Source organism: Ptychodera flava, chromosome 6 (assembly GCF_041260155.1).
Source record: "Ptychodera flava strain L36383 chromosome 6, AS_Pfla_20210202, whole genome shotgun sequence".
NCBI classification, from domain to species: Eukaryota; Metazoa; Hemichordata; class Enteropneusta; family Ptychoderidae; genus Ptychodera; species Ptychodera flava.
The window spans coordinates 8994904-9014768 of record NC_091933.1 but is presented as its reverse complement, the minus strand read 5'-3'; the positions used below and the strand labels follow the sequence as shown (position 1 = coordinate 9014768).

Sequence of the window (19865 nt, the reverse complement as noted above, 5' to 3'; positions counted from 1 at the left end):
CTGTGTAACAAAGTCCTCTCCAAGAAACATACTTAGTTCCTGTTTCCTTGATGTATAAACAGCAACAAGCATGACATTAAGACTGTCCTCATCCTAAAAAGGATCTCATTTAAACCTGTGAAGTCAATGCATAGCACACAGTGCACAATGTCGTCACATACACATATATCCATGTGTTTGATGGGGTTTGTGAACTCACATCATGGTTCCTTCATAGACTGTGCTGTGCACAAATGGTTTGGAACCCTGGTACCATTTCTTTGTCCCTAATGTAATTCCAGAAGTGAGGAACCTGATAACAAGACTGGGGAACCCCAGTAAAATTTACATAAGTATGCCCTTATCAAACACACTGATACCCACTACATGAAGTACCACATGAAAACTGATGAATCTTCACCAACAAATGCACTAGATTATTAATTTCAAACGGTTGTCCTCAATCAGTGTACCACCTAATAGGGAGCTGAAGCATCTTGTAGTAAATGATATACCACCATTTTGTTCACAGGGGTCATTCATAAACTTTGTGGAGTCAACAAAACCAGCTATGAATCTTGTTCCCACCACTGGCTACAAAGTACTTACAAAAGAAACACTAGCACAAATGAGCTTTATCTCTCTTCTATTTACATTGTAAATAGAACACTCTAACCAACAGAGTATCCATATTAGTAGTAGTACCAGCACTTTCACAACATATACAAAAGTATTTTATATTTATCATAAGAGAAACAGATCACATGGGATCTTTAACCTCTTGTTTCTGCAAGGGTCAATCGTCAATATCATGATATGTCCCTTTTTCTTAAATTCACTAGTGTATTGCTTCTGAAATTGTATATTCTGATAAGAATAATGCCAAGGAAGGGATTGCCACCAAACGGATGAGAAAAAGTATCTTTCTCCCAGTCCTGTCTCTGCTTGCAGACAACAAGGAACATTTGCAACACTCTGAAACAGGTAATTTTACACACATGATTCCTGTAATTATTTTAATGTGAAAGGCAAAGGCAGTAAATACGTAACATCACACAAGGAAATTATCAGTCTATTAAATTTTCAAGCCAAGTTTCTTAAGGCCATTGCTTGAAAACATGCTTAACCCTTTAAGCACCAAAGTCTATTTCTGTCCCCTTTATAAAATAAACGCCAGTCAATTTTTCTCAGATTTTTGCAAAAAAATTGAGAAAAAAATCTGTGGCCAATGATATGAGATTTCCATTTAGTCCAAAATAATATTTTTATATAAAAATTGGTAAAATTTTGCACTAAAATTTTGGCGGGAGAAAATTACAGCGCTCAAAGAGTTAATATGGTAGTGGTAATATTTGATTTCAGATAGCAATGATCCTCAACAAAGGTATGACAGTATGACACTGGCTACTTACCATGCTTACATGTAATTGACCATTGGTGATAAACAATTTGAGGAAGTTTGCTATCAACATATGAAGTTTCACAGGAAGCATGGATAAATGCATGGGGTGAGGCTACACCATGACGGAACATTTACACTATGGTGTTATCATTTCAAATGTTAAATGATAAAGTATCATTTTCTTATCTCCGATCCTCCTGTATATGTGAGCATATCTCAGAATATGGTAAACTACAAAAATACCTTCCATCACTGTATAAATTATCAGTGGCTGCACAGTACACAACATAGCTATGAAATGTTTCAATTCAAGGGCACAGTACCGTAATAAGCAACATATTTTTACTAATGCCTTTGGAAATTATTTTAGATTTGGTATTTTTTATGAAAAGTTAATTACAAATTTTTAAGTAGTTCTTTGAATTCCTGAGCAATGCAAGCAATGGCACATTTTTAGCTCCATTTTGTGTGAACCAGCCATGTTCTAAAATTTTGTGACACTGCACACTTCTAAAATGCCAGAAATGGAAAAACACTTGTTGTAGGTAAGAACAGTAGAATTGTAGCATAAAAGACAAAGCCATAACTTGATCAAATTTCTACAAATTTCTCAATGCTGCAGTATGAGAAGTGAACAGCACATGAGCACTTCAGTTGAACTATAACCAGCCATTACGATCAGACAAAAGTACTAAAACAATAAGATATTGTCTATATATAGGCATTGTTGCACACTTTGACCCATTTTCTAGCGCTCGGAAACCTGTGGGATGATATCAGGAACTAGGAGTCCTTGTATAGCACACTGCTATGATGATGCAATGCTCACCTTGATACAATGTGGAAGGGTCCTGACCATCATCTACCGTCTCATATTAGTTTTATGATACCATTATTCTAAAGTATAAAGCAATAAATCTTGTACTGAATTGGCGTCACAATTTTCACATTTTAAACAAAGCACTGTAATTGTTCACAGATATTATTTTCACTTCACAGAGTACACTACCTTGACATTTGGATCAATAGTTCGGTTATCATCACACACTGTACCATAGACAGCAGAGTTTCTCTACTGTCAATGACTGTACTCACCACAGTAGGAAATACAAAGTTAATGGATTGACAGTGGTCATTTACCAAACAAGTATTTCCTGATTCTATGATCACAAATTGTGTACAGGCCTTTTCACTGCGCCAATGAATTCTCACAGTATGGGTACTTTGGACTTTCTCACATGTCTGTGCCTTCTGCAACCTCTGATCTTTGCCAACACAAGAGTATGACCAGTTTTTAAAATGTAAAATGGCTTAGGGTTCAATTGACGGTAACCTAGTACTACCACATGTAGCAACTATCACTCCTCTGTAATATAACTTAATGAATATACAAGTGCTGCAATTGGTAACTTGGCCCCTCCCATGACTAGCCTTCAATCATTTTAAAATAAATCTGGATGCTTGATGCCTTTCCATCCGCTGCCATGGTATGATATATAGATAAGTTTGGCAAGTGCAACCAGCAATGAGCAGCACCCTTTAAAACCCTATCAACCACCAAGATTCTGATAAATGATTGGGGCAAAATAGCAACAAATGGGAAAATGCCCAAAAGGTACATGTACCTTCTCCCGGTTCAAGTACACTGTTTCTGTAATGTAATGGACTGGTCATTTTGAATCATATTTAATCTCAGTGGAATAGTCATCAAGACATCTAATCATCTGGACTAGGAGAAGGTAATTTTCAGGAATTTTTCTCATTCCTATTTCTTACACTTGATTTGTCAGTTTTGACTTTTTTACGGCTGTATAAAACAGCACATCACATTACTGCCGCACATTCACAGGTAATATCCATCTACACATCACCATGTCATGGCTGTCACTGTTGTTGGGAGGGCTTGTGTCTGAGTATAACATCATTAAGCCCTACCTTCCACCATAGTGTCCGGGGCTTTCCTGAACCTGATTGTGCTTTTCAACTCCAGTTACTGTTCAACAACAAAAAGCATATGCATATATCTTTTTCAGATTGTGATGTACATTTGATTGTTTGTATCAACCCTTCAACTTCACTTCTAACTTGTACCAACTCCATCTCAACTCACAGACCTATAAAAGTTCAAAGATGGTCAATGACTGGATCTGAATGTTGCTATATCTGTGCCATGATTTCATCATAACAACAACAGATGGGTGGGGAATCATTGCCACCAACTGACGGAGTCAATGGTCATTTACTTGGAGAGTAAATAAGTACTCCCCTTTGCTGCTGTCAACACTGACTTTTTAATAAAAAGAACATTAACTTTTATGTGACTGATGAAAAATTAAGGTTGCAACATGTCCTGGTGCTCAGTTGTGAGACATACCATGCAAAATATGTGGAAATAATCATAATCTCATTTTCGACCTGAAAAAAGACACTGTAGTGTACATACAGCAATCCCATGCCAAAGTTTACTGCACTGGGCTGTAATACCTGAACAAATCATAAATGATAATATAGTAATACATGTGTATTATCATTCTCATTGCTGGCCAGTGAATGACGTCATTCACTGGCCAGCAATACCGTAGACAGTAAATCATGACTGGGGGAACCCCTCCCCCCTCCCTCCCCCCCCCTTGCCCAGGATCACTCATTTGGGTAGTCTGCAGACACACTCCTTACAAAGACCACTGTAGTTGGGGGATGAGTCTTCACAAAACAGATCATGACGGTCGTAGAGATGACGATGCCGCCCTTTAACCAGTCAGTGAAGTGGGAAGTCACTTCTTTACCTTTCTCGGTGTCTAGATGTCTGTGCCTGCCTTAGTTTCGGTCACTCCACAGCATGGGAGTTTCCCAGTGTCCTCGACGACAACCATTCAACACTCTGAGCCAGGCGATTGCCTTACCTTAAGAGCAAATTTCCGTCCGTTGGCCTTTGAATAACACTCCAGTACTTTGCCATTAATGCCGAGTCCTAACACATTGGCTGAAATTTTATAATCGTCCGTGATATTTGTTTTCTTGGGCTGTAAGTTTTTCGATTGAGTCTCTCCCATCATCTTAGAATTCCGTGCCGTTCGTGACCACAGGTTCCAAAATTGTATTTGAAAATTTCCTTAGGCTCGACCAAAACGGTGAAAGCCTGGCCGCAGTGTAAACGATTTCAACTTATTGGCGAATATCTTTTGAAAGAAGACACGCTCAGCACAGAACAGTTCAAACACTTCGCACACAGCAGAGAAACTGATCCGTCTGTGTGTCGTATGACACAGAGAGGTCAAATATGGTAGGTGACGTCATCGGTGCATACCACAATTGTTGCGCAATTACCTTTGCAGAAACGGATATGCTGCGACCGACTTTGTCAGGAAGAAACGTAGTACAGCGTCTATACATGTACATTGCTCTTACAATTTCGTGGGCGTTTATAAACAGAGGGAATAATTTGCCATGTTAGGCCTAAGTGTTTTTGTTTTCACTCGCACCACAGTCGTTTGGAGAGCTATTCAGCGCTGGGACTATTCGCCCCATAGACGAGAGTACAGAAGCGAGAAATACCCCAAGTCTGGAAACAGAATGGCTATAAAAACCACGCCATGTCACATTCCGTGTCCGATTTCACTGTGAAAATTAGCAAGTTCATCTGTTATGCAACCGTCGATCGTTCCCTATCATTCTAAAATTTCATACCTGATACTTTATCTGATTCAAAAACGCTCGTTTCGTGTGATTTTCGGCCGAATTCGACGGACACCTCGCCAGAACCTTGGGGTGAGCAACATTCCGGTCACCTCTTGGTACCTCCACTTTACTGACGTTGGCGCCGCCTACCCATGAGGGATGACTGGAATGTTGCTCACGCTTATGTTTTGGCCAGGTGTCTCTCGAACTCGGCCGAAAATCACAGGAAATGAGCATTTTGTAAGCAGATGAAGTATCAGGTATGAATTTTCGTGTGATTTTCGGCCGAATTCAGAAGACACGTCGCCAAAACATAAGGCATGAACAACCTTCAAGTCACCCCTCATAGGTACGCGCGCTGACGTCAGTAAAGTGGAGGTGCCCACGTCCACTGTGAGGTGACCGGAATGTTGCTCACCCCCAGGTTTTGGCGAGGTGTCCGTCGAATTCGGCCGAAAATCACACGAAACGAGCGTTTTTGAATCAGATAAAGTATCAGGTATGAATTTTAGAATGGTAGGGAACGATCGACGGTTGCATGATAGATGAACTTGCTAATTTTCACAGTGAAATCGGACACGGAATGTGACATGGCGTGGTTTTTATAGCCATTCTGTTTCCAGACTTGGGGTATTTCTCGCTTCTGTACTCTCGTCTATGGGGCGAATAGTCCCAGCGCTGAATAGCTCTCCAAACGACTGTGTTCGCACTGAGTCTTGGTACATATGTACATAGGCCTATGACCAGTGCTGGCATGACATGTAACTGAATCATTTGTCGGACTGTATCTCTCTGTACTGCGCAGTGTTGATGTTGCTTTGCGATGAATCATCCGATGGTATAAAAGTAGATATAGACTCAACCACCCAAGCTACATTAGTTTGATGCACCATCTTCAACGTCACATACTTTTCTTGTTGACGTAATATAATGCATATTGGGACAAAGCTAACTTTCTGATCTGATTGTGATGGCCACATGCCTAGCCTGTATAAATATAAAAGTATTGAAAGGGGTAAGCTTACATTTATTGCAATGATGATAATCTAATGATGATAATACGATAAATAGCAAGGCCTACGGTGATTAGATAAATTTTAAAAATGATAAAAACAAAGTGAAAGTATGCGACATAAATGAAAATCAACAACATACATCGTATCTTTACTTTCAGGTATTTCAAATGAAGCACACATCTGATCACATGCATGCCATTGAATTCACACCCTGCGTCAGTTTTGTTGCAGCACAGGACAGGGCCTATTCTATATGTTTAACAGGCTTACGCCTATCAATATTGCAAATGATGATGCATGCAATACGTATATACCGAGTAAACCTTATGTCATCTAAAATTTTCAAGGGGATTCACTTTTCGAGGGGATTTACTTAACATCAACACTTATAGGCAGTAAGTAAAATATAACATAGTTTCAAAGAAAACCTGCGAAGTAGTAAAATGTTTAACTGCACTACACTGACTTGCACTTGCATTGGTGTTTCGAAATATCAGAATAGAGCCTATTAAAGTGTAGGAGTTTCGACGATCATCATCATCAACATCATCATCATCATCGTGAAGACAACTTAAGGGCGCTTGCGCAAAAGAGATGAGTAAAACTGTATTGGATGTGATCTACATTGCTACTCCATCTTCAAAAAATATTTACAATATATCAGCAGAAAAAAAACAGCTGTAAAGCATGGTGTTAATAGCTTCTTTCAATTTGAATTAGTGAAATCTTGATGGAAAGCAGAGCCTTCTTCCTGTTCTGTCCAAATTTCTCGATCACATCATGAAATGATCACATCGTACAGTTAATGGAAACCGACGATATTTTTCTAACCAGACCGCGCTTTCTGCGCTAGATACTCTTGTAAAATTGCACTGGTTAGCTTAAAAATTATTGATTCGTGCACTAGGGGAAGAATAGCTTAACCATTGTTGGTTCAGTATTTCTGGACCTGAGCAAAGCAGCTGATATCGTTGATCACACAACTTTGCTGTCAGAGCTGAGAGATCTGCGGTTGTTAAAAAAGCCACAATGTCATTCTTCAAATCTTACTTATTCACGACTACGGGTAAACAATTTGTCCACAAACTCGAATGAAATTAATATTCGTGTTGGTGTGCCGCAAGGCTCCAAACTAGGGCCATTACTCATTGTTAACTACGTAACAAATAGATCATAGAGAAACAAACGACCTATCCCGACATATCGTCGATTCACCATGTGATACGTACTGCACTTAACAAGTCTTTACCGGTACCATACACATCCACTAATCATAACGCTGACCTGAATATGCAGTATTTGAAAATTGATGTCTCACGAACAGGTTATGTATAAACCCCAGTGAAACATATTCAATGATTTTTACAACTATACAAAAGAGACAGCATGTAGACACTGATAACTTCACCATATTTTGGTTGATAACATCATCGAGACCCATCTTAAAAGTGACGTCACTCGTGGTGACCATCACTTACATCCCAGCCTGGTCCAACCATTTCTCCGCCATTCAAAGTAAAATAAATTGCGATTTGTTTCCGTTTGCATGGAAATTTTTTTCTACTCCACTCCACTCACGCGAGTAATGTATTATTGTTTCATTTGGCCGCTTATTAATTACCGTTCAAATGTTTGGAGCCTTACCACTTATCTCTGTGTCTGTAAAAGCGTTTACAGAAACGCTATGAGATTGATTCTTGACACAGTCTGTTACCACACCTTTCACCACATGAGATATATATACAATTTTCTCAATTGCTTTCCGATTAATTTAACACTGTCTCAACCGCTTGACCGATATTTACAGAGCAACTCATGTAAGCCTGATATGTTCCATATCTGCATTCCCTCTAGATCACTAATTCCTCCAATCAGAACCTCTTACAGTAAAAGTTCCCAGAGCACGTACAACCCTTTACCAAAAGGCTTTATCTGTTCCAGTCGCACATGTTGCAGCTGAGTGTATACAGTGACCACCAGCGATTCCTAGTCTTTTATAGGCCTACCAGTAATTATTGTAGAAATTCTGTGAAAACTTCCTGCTTTCGCTAGTTTGCTAGCTTGACCTAGTTTTCTGGTCCTGTTTTTGTCTTGTGTTCGTGTACAGGCCTATTTTGTATTTGTTGTGCTTCCCTTATCACTATTGCCAAAAGACTCAACACGATTCCCTATAGTATACCCCTATGCAGTAGCAAGATTTGTATTGAAAAAAATTCCAATGCCAAGGGCCCTCGATCTTCGATGATGATGATGACGACGACGATGATGATGATGATGATGGTGATTAAATATTTAAAAATTGAAGAAAAAGAAAAATATATTTGGACTCAGTAAATTTGTTGTTGTTGTTGTTGTTGTTGTTGTTATTGTTGTTGTTGTTGTTGTTGATAGTATTTGCAAATTTCAATACTAAGGCTGTGAATTTTGCAGCGCATGTGTATAATTAGGCTGTATTGAATTTCGCAGCTCATACTTTGTTCTTTTCTGCAAATACTATCAACAACAACAACACAAATTTACTGAGTCCAAATATATTTTTATTTTTCTTCATTTTTTAATCATCATCATCATCATCATCATCATCATCATCATCGGAGATCGAGAGCCCTGTGATCCGATGCATAGAAGGCTGAATTAAAGTTATACAGTAAGTGTATCCACGGATCTTTATGGCTAGAGCCACGAAGTTCAATAATTGCAAGCATGGCAGTGTGAAGACTCGTTTCAAGTCTGTGAATAAAGTTATCTTTGATGCGACGTCACGTAGACAGCGTGCGATCGAATTGCGGTTTTTTGCGGTTGCGGTTGCGTAAAGCAAAAGTAATGCGAAACAACTTACTGAAAGCTCCATAAGCTGTATCTTTTGGCTATTTTTTCAGAACTTTTGTTTTGTGGTTTCTCTACACTTTCTGCATTGAATCCCTAAACTGTACTTTAATGTCAGGTATTTAGCATATCAACACAACCTATATGAGTTTAATCTACATTGTTATTGTTGAAAATTATATTCAAGTCCGGACTAGAATTCATTTGTAAACAATAAACAATGATCACTACACACATACAAGCTGTGTTGATAATAGAATTTCAGCATGACAAACGGATTAGGGTCGGACACGGTAGTTGATATACAGAAGCAGAATACTGAAAAACTTGCCACAAGTTACAGCTTACGTCCCTTGAAATGACTTTATTTACAAAATAATGAATCAAGTCTATTTTTTGTGATGCGGAGTTGATATTTACTTCACATTTTACAGTGCATATTGAAGTTAAGCAACTTCATTTGAATTTAATTGAAACAAAAGAGATCATATATAGAAGGTAATAGTAGTAAAAACTGTGAATGGGGATTAAATTTGGGATATGGGTGCTCACACTGTGCCATTTATTCATCACATATTGCCAATTGGCCGTTTCAATTCGTCGTTTTGGATTATATGATTGTTAATGTTTACATCGTTGGACCGACTTTAACCACAGTCCTTATATACGCAACACATCGATAACTGAACGGAAAGAAAGTCTCATTTGCTTCGTTACTCCACATCGCTCACAGCCTGTCGTGATGAAACTTGGAACAAATCTGTACAACATCTTCACAATCTAAACGTCCGGTTTTAGTTATTGGTACATCTTATATGATATTCAAATGCCAAAATGACAGATCAGTGGTCGATAACATCATCAAGTGTGATCTTTTCGTTCGTATACCTTATGGGCTACACTAAAACAGGGGTTGGGAGGGGAAAAAAACGCGTCGCCGCATCACTTTTTTGAGAGACCTAGGATGAGAAACTGATATGTTTTTCCTGTTAAAGCCCGGCCTGCCCTTTTTACAGACATATGTCACAGGAAATAGCGCATACATTCTTTTCCGTACCTAAAACATACAACTCTATTTGGAGACTCTGCAAGCCATCTGTTGACAATAAATAATTCTTAAAGTCCTTGCAATATGACTATACATCATGTATATACATTTCTGAATGTATTACCTGCATGGGTATGTAAGCTGAAGTGGTAAAATGAAACCTGCACAAAATTCACTTTCATATTTTTTATCAAATGTTGACCGTCTTTTCTTCTGAGCAATATTCACCGAGAGCTGAGACTTCATGGTCCAACAACTTTCTCCTTTCTCACGATTACAACAATGTCGTCAGTGTAGGACGAGATCACTGGATTATGATTACGGCAAAAACAGCAAAAACTGTGGTTAAAGTCTGTTCATACCTAAGCTTATTTTCTTTTATTTGTTTGATGTGTAGCGAGTACCAGCGTATTTGATGTGTAAGGTGGAGTAGACCATATCTTTTTACATTAAAAACGTATCAAACAGGCATCCTACATATTGTTAAATACATTGTTTCGATATGCCTTTAAATTTAGCCAAGCTGTACACAGGTTGTGGTCACCGGTGAAGCCATACAACTTCAACTCGTGTCAGACTTGTGAACAGCGCCCGCGCCCAGGGTCAACCAGGGGAGCTTGGCTTGACGTCACCAGCGTGAAAGCTGCTGCACCGCATCACTCATACCTATTTTCTTTTATGATGGCGCGGAATAAAATATTCCATAAAATGTTACTCTTTTCCGCGAATCGATAAAATTTTACATATCAAATGATTTTAAGATATCATCTAAATTCAAAAGAGTAAAAGGTGACCCGCTGTCACCCAAAACGTTACAGCACCTTAAGGTATGCGCATTGATATTTATTCAAAAAGCATCCGTAACAAGGTCATATACAAAATGGCGACTGTTGTTGTTGAGTGAATGTGGTCCGGGGTTGAATTTTCGAGGAAAATTGCAGAGAGATTGCCAAAATATGAAACGTCAGCAGGATAGAAACTCGAATTCCAAAGCAAAGAGATCTAAAGTGACATCAGACATGCACGAAAGGGGTTCGAGAGATCGCATCACACCAGAGAGCGACCGTGAGAGGCGTGAAGGTAGGGGCAAATTCAGTCGTGCTGACCATGGGAAATTGGAAAAGAGAGAAAAACGTGATTCGAGGTTTCGAAATGACAGGGACGGATTTGACCGAGATCGCGATGGCGGATATCCTGAACGTGTAACGACTAATAAACAAGAGTATAGGACACTGAAAGTGTCGAATTTTAGCTCGCATGTCTCAGACATGGCGATCAAAGACGCCTTGTATCACGAGTTCAAGAAATTTGGAGATGTAAATGTGCGTTTGACATACACTGCTGGGGACGAGAGGGTGGCTTATGTGAGTTTTAGGGTCACTGATGACGCGCGCGAAGCTAGACGCGCAAAAACAGGAAGACTTGTGTTGTTTGATCGCACTGTGGATATAACACCAGTTTATTTGCCACAAGACCATGGCAGATTAAAACAAAGGAGTTTAAGTCCTGAATCGAATTACTCAACACACAGTGCTGCGTCTTCGCGGAGGGCACATGCAGTTAGACATGGCAGTCTGACCCGTGAGATGACACCACGCGATCGCAGTTACCAAGCTTATGACAACAGGCGTACGTATGCGAATGCCAGTGAATATTACACTCCACGTGAACAACATATGCTGCCAGAAGACGATCAAAGAGCTACACGCACATTGTTTGTTGGAAACCTGGAAGCAAATGTTCTTGAGTCTGATCTGCGTCGGATGTTTGATCGTTTTGGTATTGTGGAAGATGTTGACGTGAAACGTCCTATGAGAGGTCAGGGTAATGCTTACGCCTTTGTGAAGTTTATGAATTTAGATATGGCTCACAAAGCCAAAGTGGCAATGTCAGGCCAATATATAGGGAGGAATATTTGTAAAATTGGCTATGGAAAACCTGTTCCAACAACTCGTTTGTGGGTAGGAGGTTTAGGTCCATGGACCTCTCTTGCTGTCCTGGAACGTGAATTTGACCGTTTTGGTGCAATTCGGAAAATTGACTACATCAAGGGTGACAACCATGCATATGTTTTGTACGATTCTCTTGATGCAGCACAAGCTGCTTGTTCACAAATGAGGGGATTTCCACTTGGAGGAGCAGACAGACGATTACGTGTTGATTTTGCTGATCCAGAATCGACTGTGAAAGCATATCCAGTTCCTCAATACTCACCGCACAGACAACATCATGACGCCATGTTGAGCGAGCATTATCGCCGAAATCCTGAGAGAGGACTCACTCCACCGCCACATTACCGAGATGGGGAAATGGACCTTTGGGGAAATGCCAATCCAGCCGGTTATTCACTGCCACCGCTGCCACCACGCAGGGATGAATGGTCTGTTGAGCGTAATCATGGTGGGATGAATCGACATGGTGAGCCTGAGTGGGATCGTCGTCGCATAAATGATGTACCCCCAAGTAGGACTCGTGACCTTGGACAAGGTAGTGACAGGCGAAAGCGTAGCTCACCGCTGAGAGGCAGAAGTGTATCACCAGCAAGGACTAGGGATATGCGAAAAAGACGCTCTGTTGAACCGGTCCACGAACGTGATTATTCGCCACCAGACAAATATCGTGCTGATACAAGACTTGCATCACCTCCCAGAACTCCACCGAACAAGCATGATGTGTCACCCAGGGAACCACGGACAAAGCGTCGCCGTTCAAACAGTAGTGATCAATACTCAAAGTCTGATAAGGACAGACTTGACAAGTATGAAGAGGATTCCAAAGTGTCTGAGAAGTCGAAATATCGCGGCAAACATGACAAGAAAAGTCGAGACAGAGATAAAGTGGATGAAGTTGACAACCTGAGTGACCTCGGAGAATGTTTTCCTGTTGCTTGGCATGGATCTGTGGTGTTGAAAAACAGTGCATTTGCAACTCGAATGCATTTGATTGGAGGCGATCCGAATGTTGTTGATACATTGTTGTGTGATTCAACTTCCAATGAATCGCAAGTCTTGCGAATCACTCAGCGGCTGCGTTTAGATCAACCCAAACTGGAAGAAGTGACTCGACGCATTTCATCCGCTGGTACATCTGGATATTGTCTTCTCCTTGCGCTGCCGGAATCGCAACAAAATGTTGATGAACCAAATCAAACCCAAATGCGACCTCTGCGGAATTTGGTCTCCTATCTGCAACAGAAACAAGCTGCAGGAGTTATAAGTTTGCCAGTTGGTGGATCAAGTAAGCTGAAGGAACGTGAAGTTGGTGTCTTGCACGCATTTCCACCATGTGAATTTTCGCACAAATACCTTCTGCGTGTTGCACCAAATCTGGGACAAGAACCGTCCAAAGAAGATCATTTAGTTGTGATTGTTGTGCGCGGTGCAGCTTGAAATGACTTAATCCATCTGTACGAGCTGATTTGGAATTTGCTTTTTCATAGTTTTGTCAATAAGGAACTATCAATGTTTAGAGGAATGAAATTACCAATGTGATGTGTTTTGCATTCCGAAACCACCTGTTCACGGAAGAAGTCTGTTTTTTCCAGCTTGCAAAATCTTCTCACTGGTGTCTTCATTTGTGTGATTTTAAAGCCTGGAAGGTTTTTTTGCAATTTGAGTTTAGTGTTTCTTCCATGATTCCAATGTTCACCGCTGCATCGATAAACGTCATTGCCGACTACAGTTTTGTGATACCAATGTTGATCTGACCTGCCACTATCTTCCTTCATGTGTTTCATTATAATTACCCTGACCTCATATGTCATCGATGTGTAAACAGTCTGTGATAATCCTGAGAACAGATTGCACATAACTGTTACACAACTAAGATAAAGAGTAAACAGCAGTGTTTTGTAGCTAGGAGAAGAACAATTGACAAAGCTTCTACGTCTGTGTACCATCATTTGAAGTGACTGCTTGTAATGAAAATGCAAAGAAAAATCTCATATTTTGTGCTGCAAGAGCATGGAGTATCGCCCCCGCTTGTGGAATGTTTGATTCACACAGAAAATGTGCAAATGAGATAGAAGAAGACTACTCTTCAGGAGATCTCCAAGAAGAAGAAAAGATTGCCCTAACTCTCACAAAAAAGCCATACCCCTACCCCCCCCTGAAAAATGAATATTGACTTTAGCCCGAACTACATGTAAATGCACCTGACCTTTTCTCAATAAGGAAATCATCTGTTCTGTGAACATGCTATTTGAACACTGCTGAAGACTTTTGTGAAATACAGAAATGGACATGTGACTCTACCAAGTTTATGCTCTGGAAGAGAATATAATCTCTTACACACTCAGTTGTGATGAGAAATTTAACCCTGAACTTCACTGTGATGTAACTGTGCAGAAAACAAATTCTACATCAGACACCAACCTGACCACATCAGAAACTATGATACTAGGCTGTCCACCGTATCTTTGGAATCCATACTGTGATCCTGTCTGTGTTAAAGCAACAAATGGAATTGTGCCCATACTATAATTACTCAGTCAAGACTGGAAAACATGCATGCTCAATGTGTTCTGATCAGTATTTCTACTAGCTGACATTTCTTCTTCATTCATCACATTGACAATGTGCTTTATTCTGTGCTGTAGCAAATCAACCACAGCACAATATTTGTGTTGTATGTATTCCATAAAAAAGTTGTCTCCTGCCATCTTGTGTGACGAAGAAAATGTCAACACCGATCCTGCACCATAAACTGAACATCATCAGCTATGCTTTTGTTTGCTGCATTGATCAACATCACTGATACCACAGTATGCCACACAGATGTAGTTACCCGGACTGTGAATATTTTGTCCCAACAAATGAGCTGATAGAACTCTGCTGTGATACCAAGATTGAGAAATATTCTCTCTCCCTGTATTTCCATATTGTGTGCTTCAACAACAGTGCTGCCATCATCTAAATGTAAAGTGACTTTTGCAAGTGATGTGTTCATCAGTTCAATTGCATCAACAATATGCCGCATTTTGCTGCTGTGTGTGGCCGATTACATAGGCAGTATGGAGGCATCAATATGGTTTATGCTCATCTTATGCAACACTTCTTCATCAAGAGTGAGTATCAGCCATACCTGCGTTTTGTGTGGTGTCTTCCTCAACATCTGTGATTTCTCCTGCATTGGACAAAAAAAAAGCTCAACTGCCGCTTATATCTGCAAATGGACTTGATTCTTTGGATGAGGATTGCTGTTACAACATATTCTACAGTGTCATTGCTTGGGTTACATCAACCTCGAGATCATCATTGAAAGAGGCAGTCAATTGTGCCAGTGTTCAGTCTGAAATCAACGCCTGTGAAAACTTGATCCATTCTGTGAGGTGAATGAGGTGAATACACATAGGCAATGTAATATCTGCCTTGACCAGAGGAGGGCGTCCGGTTTGTCTCATCTGCAGAATTCTGTACTGCATGCCATGTCCACAGGGAGATGATCACCACAGGGAGATGATACGCAAGGAACTACAGCAAGATGCCCACAAGGATTGTGTAACAGGATGACTGAATCCAAAGAGGAAAGACGACAGAGTTTGAAGATAATTTTGTAGAACATTAAAAGATCTAATGGTTAACTTTTTTATAACTTTCTGTTCACTAATTCAAAACATTTCCAAGCTGTCTGAATGTAATACAGACCACAGAAAGATTGTATTTGTCAATTCTGTTCCATAAAAATTTGTCTTTTCCTACAGTGGCCTTCTAACATGCCTCCATGTGAAGATATGATATATAATTACTCAGCAGTTGAAGTATTTGGCAAACCATTTCATAAAAAATTGTCAAAACAAATTGGCTTAATCTGCTTGAACGATACTATGCTAATAAGCAATGTTCACATAATATGAATTCAAACAGTTTATTGCTTTCTGTAACAATGTTATTAAAAACTCTTGCAAGTATGTAGTTGCAACCAATTAGCAAAAAGGTGAGAAGGCACATGTTGGAAGAAAATTACCCCATGAACTTGTCCATGTGAAGTTAATAATCCGCTGAAAAATAGTTGCATCTTTTGCAAATAACTGAGATGTATGTAAAAGACCAGTGTACTACATAAGATATAGGTTTTACGGCCAACCAGTGCCTGACAGAACATGCTGAATTGAAGAGCCATAGATGTAACACTCAGCCCAGTACATGTGTTTTTGTCTGTTTTTTATCAAAGCTTTTCCATGCTCATATATGTATAGGTCTACTCAATGATCAAGTATACTGAACTTTCGGCTGTTGAAAGTCAACACTACTAGATGCCCCATTCAGTACTTGAATTTTGTGCATTCATCTAAATTCTTCCATCAAGACTGGGTTAAACCTGTCCCAGTGCATGAATTACACAACTTAATCATCAATTCTTTTGAACATTTTGCATTTGCAAGGTACTTACTAAATAATGTCTTCAAATTTTAACTTGTCGAGCAAGATCAATTGTATACCACCCTCCCTTTCTGTTCTTTGGCCCAGTTATAAGGAGAAATTTCAAAATTATGGCCTTATGCAAATGATGACATATGTATATTTTCTGTGCCCTGTCAAGTACCCTTTTTTGAATTATTTCAAGTGATCACAAAAATGCTGTCAGGCCCTGTCTTTAAAGGTAGTGAATGTATTATTTAAAACGGACACGTCCTGGAATATGGAACCAAACTACAAATTTTACATTCATTGGTTTAACTCTTTCATCCCCATTTCCCTATCTAGAGGTCCAACTTTGCCATAGAAAACAATGGGATTGGTACAAACCATGGTGGTGAAAGGGTTAACTCTTTCATCCCCATTTCCCTATCTAGAGGTCCAACTTTGCCATAGAAAACAATGGGATTGGTTCAAAACCATGGTGGTGAAAGGGTTAAACAGGGCAGGTATTGGCTATAGATTACTGATTACTTCTCCATGTAAAAAATCCAGGCAAGGCTGGAGATGAGCAAGTTCAGCAACCATAGATGCAGAACCAGATGAGCATTTTGGTGGGACCAGTAGATTTGCCATTCAAGTGTTTGGGACCAGTGAATACTAGTACTACATAATTTCTTGTAGAAATAAACCTCTTACAAGCACATAGATACATCAGGTTGTAGGACCGCTAAATACCTATCGTAGGGACCACCAAATGCTTTATGAATTTGCTCACCCCAGCTGGTATCTGTATTTTTTTACTCTATGAGGTAATTCAGACACTAATCTTTTCTACTTTTTGGGAGAACAAGATCCTGTGTTGATGTCAGTGAATAATGCATCTGCACTTCTACCCATGCTACTCATTCAATTACTCTTAGTAAGGAGTTTTGTTGATTTAGACACACTTCAATTATCATAACTTGTTCATTATGATCATGACTATCATTAAGTGATCATTACCAGTATGCCCTCTTGTCAAAAATCACCTACCAGTGAGACAAGAAATTCTCAACTCAAGCAAGACAAAGTTACATATTGCATATGCTGGTATATGGTTGACACAAAGAGATTTATAAAAGTTCCTAAATTGATCCAGAAAGGTATAAATATCAGAGAGCGTACTGATTGCTTTATTTATCAAAGTTCTAAATATTGGTCCAACTAAACCAGTGAAAACAGTTTGGCTATATCCTCTGGCATAGCGGTAGAAGTGTTGAATTATGCATGTATTATTCAGCACATAACAAGAAAGACACACTTTTGCTAAGCTAAGCCTTTATATCAGTTTGAGCTCTGTACAATTGTTTGAAGCTGCAATGAGCGAGTTAATTTGACAATCCATTCAATGAATTACATACAGGTTAAGTGTTGATGACAAGATCATTGTCACAATATGTGTACCAGTTCATATCTAAATCATTTCCTTTGCCAAGGTGAATCTTGTTAAATACTTATTTTTTGCCTAAGATACCCTCCACGATTATTTCAAATTCAGGTTCAAAGAAACCTACAAAATATATGAAATTTGCTATTTCAAAATTAAAATCTCCGTGATCAAAATGATAATTGGCATGGAATGGATGTCTTTTTAAATGAAATATGTTGTTGACAGTTTAAATTCCATGTTCTCAATTTTAATCTAAATTCAGCCTGGCTGGGGTGATCTGTGACCTGTTGAGAGAAAAAGAGAATTAAGTGTCCCTTAAAATGCAGTTTAATTTTTGATTCAATTGTGTCTGATACTTGCGTACAGAGTACCCATTCTGTACAGTACTTGAAATACAGCATGTTCACATTTCGAGTGTGTAAATTCTGTTAGTTTTGTGCAACTTACAAATCAGTCTTGACACATCAGTCTTGATAAGTGACTTTGATCATAACCATCATGTTTGTGAACTTGACTGGAAACTGCCTGTGGTATATCAAATGTAACCCTTCAGAAAATCTGACAGCTATGCTTTGTACTGCCACTGTTTTGTTTTATTGAACTTACAGCTGAAATTTAAGTCATGTGAAACACTGTCTGTTAGCAAGTGGCTTGTGGTATCAGAGCGTCATTGATGCACCGTTCACATTTTGAGACTTCTTCAGGATGTAGATATATTTTCTAAAGATTAGCCATCATTCCAAATTCTTACCTTTTATTAAGACTCATGAGGTTGGTTCAGAACGTTGGAATCATAGGACAGACTTCATGATTTAATCTTTTAGTGAATGTAATTTTATTGATGTAAAACTGCTATTTCAGAATACGTTTGTGAGTACAGAAAGTATTTTTCAAAGTGTGTGAAAAAAAATTAGAAGCCTGGAACAGTAGATGAATTTCATGTCATGTTTTTGCTATCTTTAACCATTTATTTTCCCACTAATTTTAAGCATGTCTATAGACTAGTCTTTGAAAGTTTGAGCAACCGCTTTGTGAGATGTACGGTATTTCATGACCATTTGTAATAATTGTCAAATTGTAGAATAGCCGTAATTGAATAGTAGTGAAATTGTTATGCCAAATGAAGTAGAAGAAAACCACTATGAGAGACCGGATTGCAAGCTTACAAGATGTTCGTCTTGAAAAAACCAAATATACAGTAGAGGGACTCTTCGTATGCCTCCTGCTTGTTCTAAGAACTCTTCTATATTCTCTTGATGCTTGATTGATAAATTGATTAACTGTAATAGATGTATTACTCAATTTTAATGGCAGTTGTCTACGCCACCCAGTAGAATTTTCCTTTCTGAATTGGCAACTTGATGCAAGATTGTAAGGATTGTGCTAGTGAATATGAATATATCGTCAACTGAGATCTCATAACTCAATGCATTAAACAGTGAAATGTCCTCTCCAATCTGTTGTATGTGTGTGCGTCTCATCAGTTGCAACGTGTGTTTTCCATGTGTATCTCCGGAAATCATGCTAGTACAGTACGCTGCAATATGTTCACTGCCACAACGACCTCACCGCTGGCTCACCTCGGCTGTTAGTGGTCGCCTTACCTACGGAACGCGCTTCCTTGATGCACAGACCACCGTGGAAAAAAAATGACGACATGCATGGATGTTTTGTGAAACTCCATCAACACAGTGGTATAACACAAGTGTAACTGTAGCAGAGCTGAACAGCTTACCTGTTCTGGGATGTGACAAATCCAGTGATGTTTTATGTGGAAATCTATGACAAAGTCATTGATGTAACTATCAAATTTTCTAAAGACTCCTGTACAGATCATGTGAAAGAAATTCTCAAAGAAAACATGTATATTTGTTAAAAAGCTGAAAAAGCCTTTGCTTTTGGAGTAAAAAAGAAGAAAGTCTGGAGTAAAATAGAACATATTTTTACTAAGTATGTATTCTGTCATCAGATATCATTTGCCATGTTTCCAAGGCAACTATTTAAATCTTGTAGCCTGTATTGTTTTGCCTGTGAGCTGATTGGCTAATGTCTTTGCATGACAAATGATTGATTGAAGAAGGAAGATCTTTGAAGCCTGGACGGGTCATGTGATGAGTACATCTCTGAA

The 19865-nt window shown here is 39.1% G+C and overlaps 2 protein-coding genes across 3 annotated transcripts in view; one reads left to right on the top strand and one right to left on the bottom strand.

Moving 5' to 3' along the window:
• LOC139134769 (MAP kinase-activated protein kinase 2-like) overlaps positions 1–5311 on the bottom strand; it is a 21999-nt gene extending 16688 nt beyond the window's left edge. Inside the window, exon 1 of one of the 2 annotated variants that reach the window (XM_070701808.1) lies at positions 5069–5311. In XM_070701808.1, coding sequence (XP_070557909.1) covers positions 5069–5296 — 228 coding nt within the window. In that variant the 5' untranslated portion in view covers positions 5297–5311. Of the gene's footprint in view, positions 1–4284; positions 4664–5068 lie in introns of those variants that run through there. The other variant, XM_070701809.1, reaches the window with a different exon arrangement.
• Positions 5312–10807: 5496 nt separating this feature from the next.
• LOC139134768 (RNA-binding protein 15-like) lies at positions 10808–19193 on the top strand. The gene is made up of 2 exons (XM_070701807.1): positions 10808–16655; positions 16745–19193. The coding sequence occupies exon 1, from the start codon at positions 10906–10908 to the stop codon at positions 13336–13338; it is 2433 nt and encodes an 810-aa protein (XP_070557908.1). The 5' UTR covers positions 10808–10905; the 3' UTR covers positions 13339–16655; positions 16745–19193.
• The last annotated feature ends 672 nt before the right edge of the window (positions 19194–19865 follow it).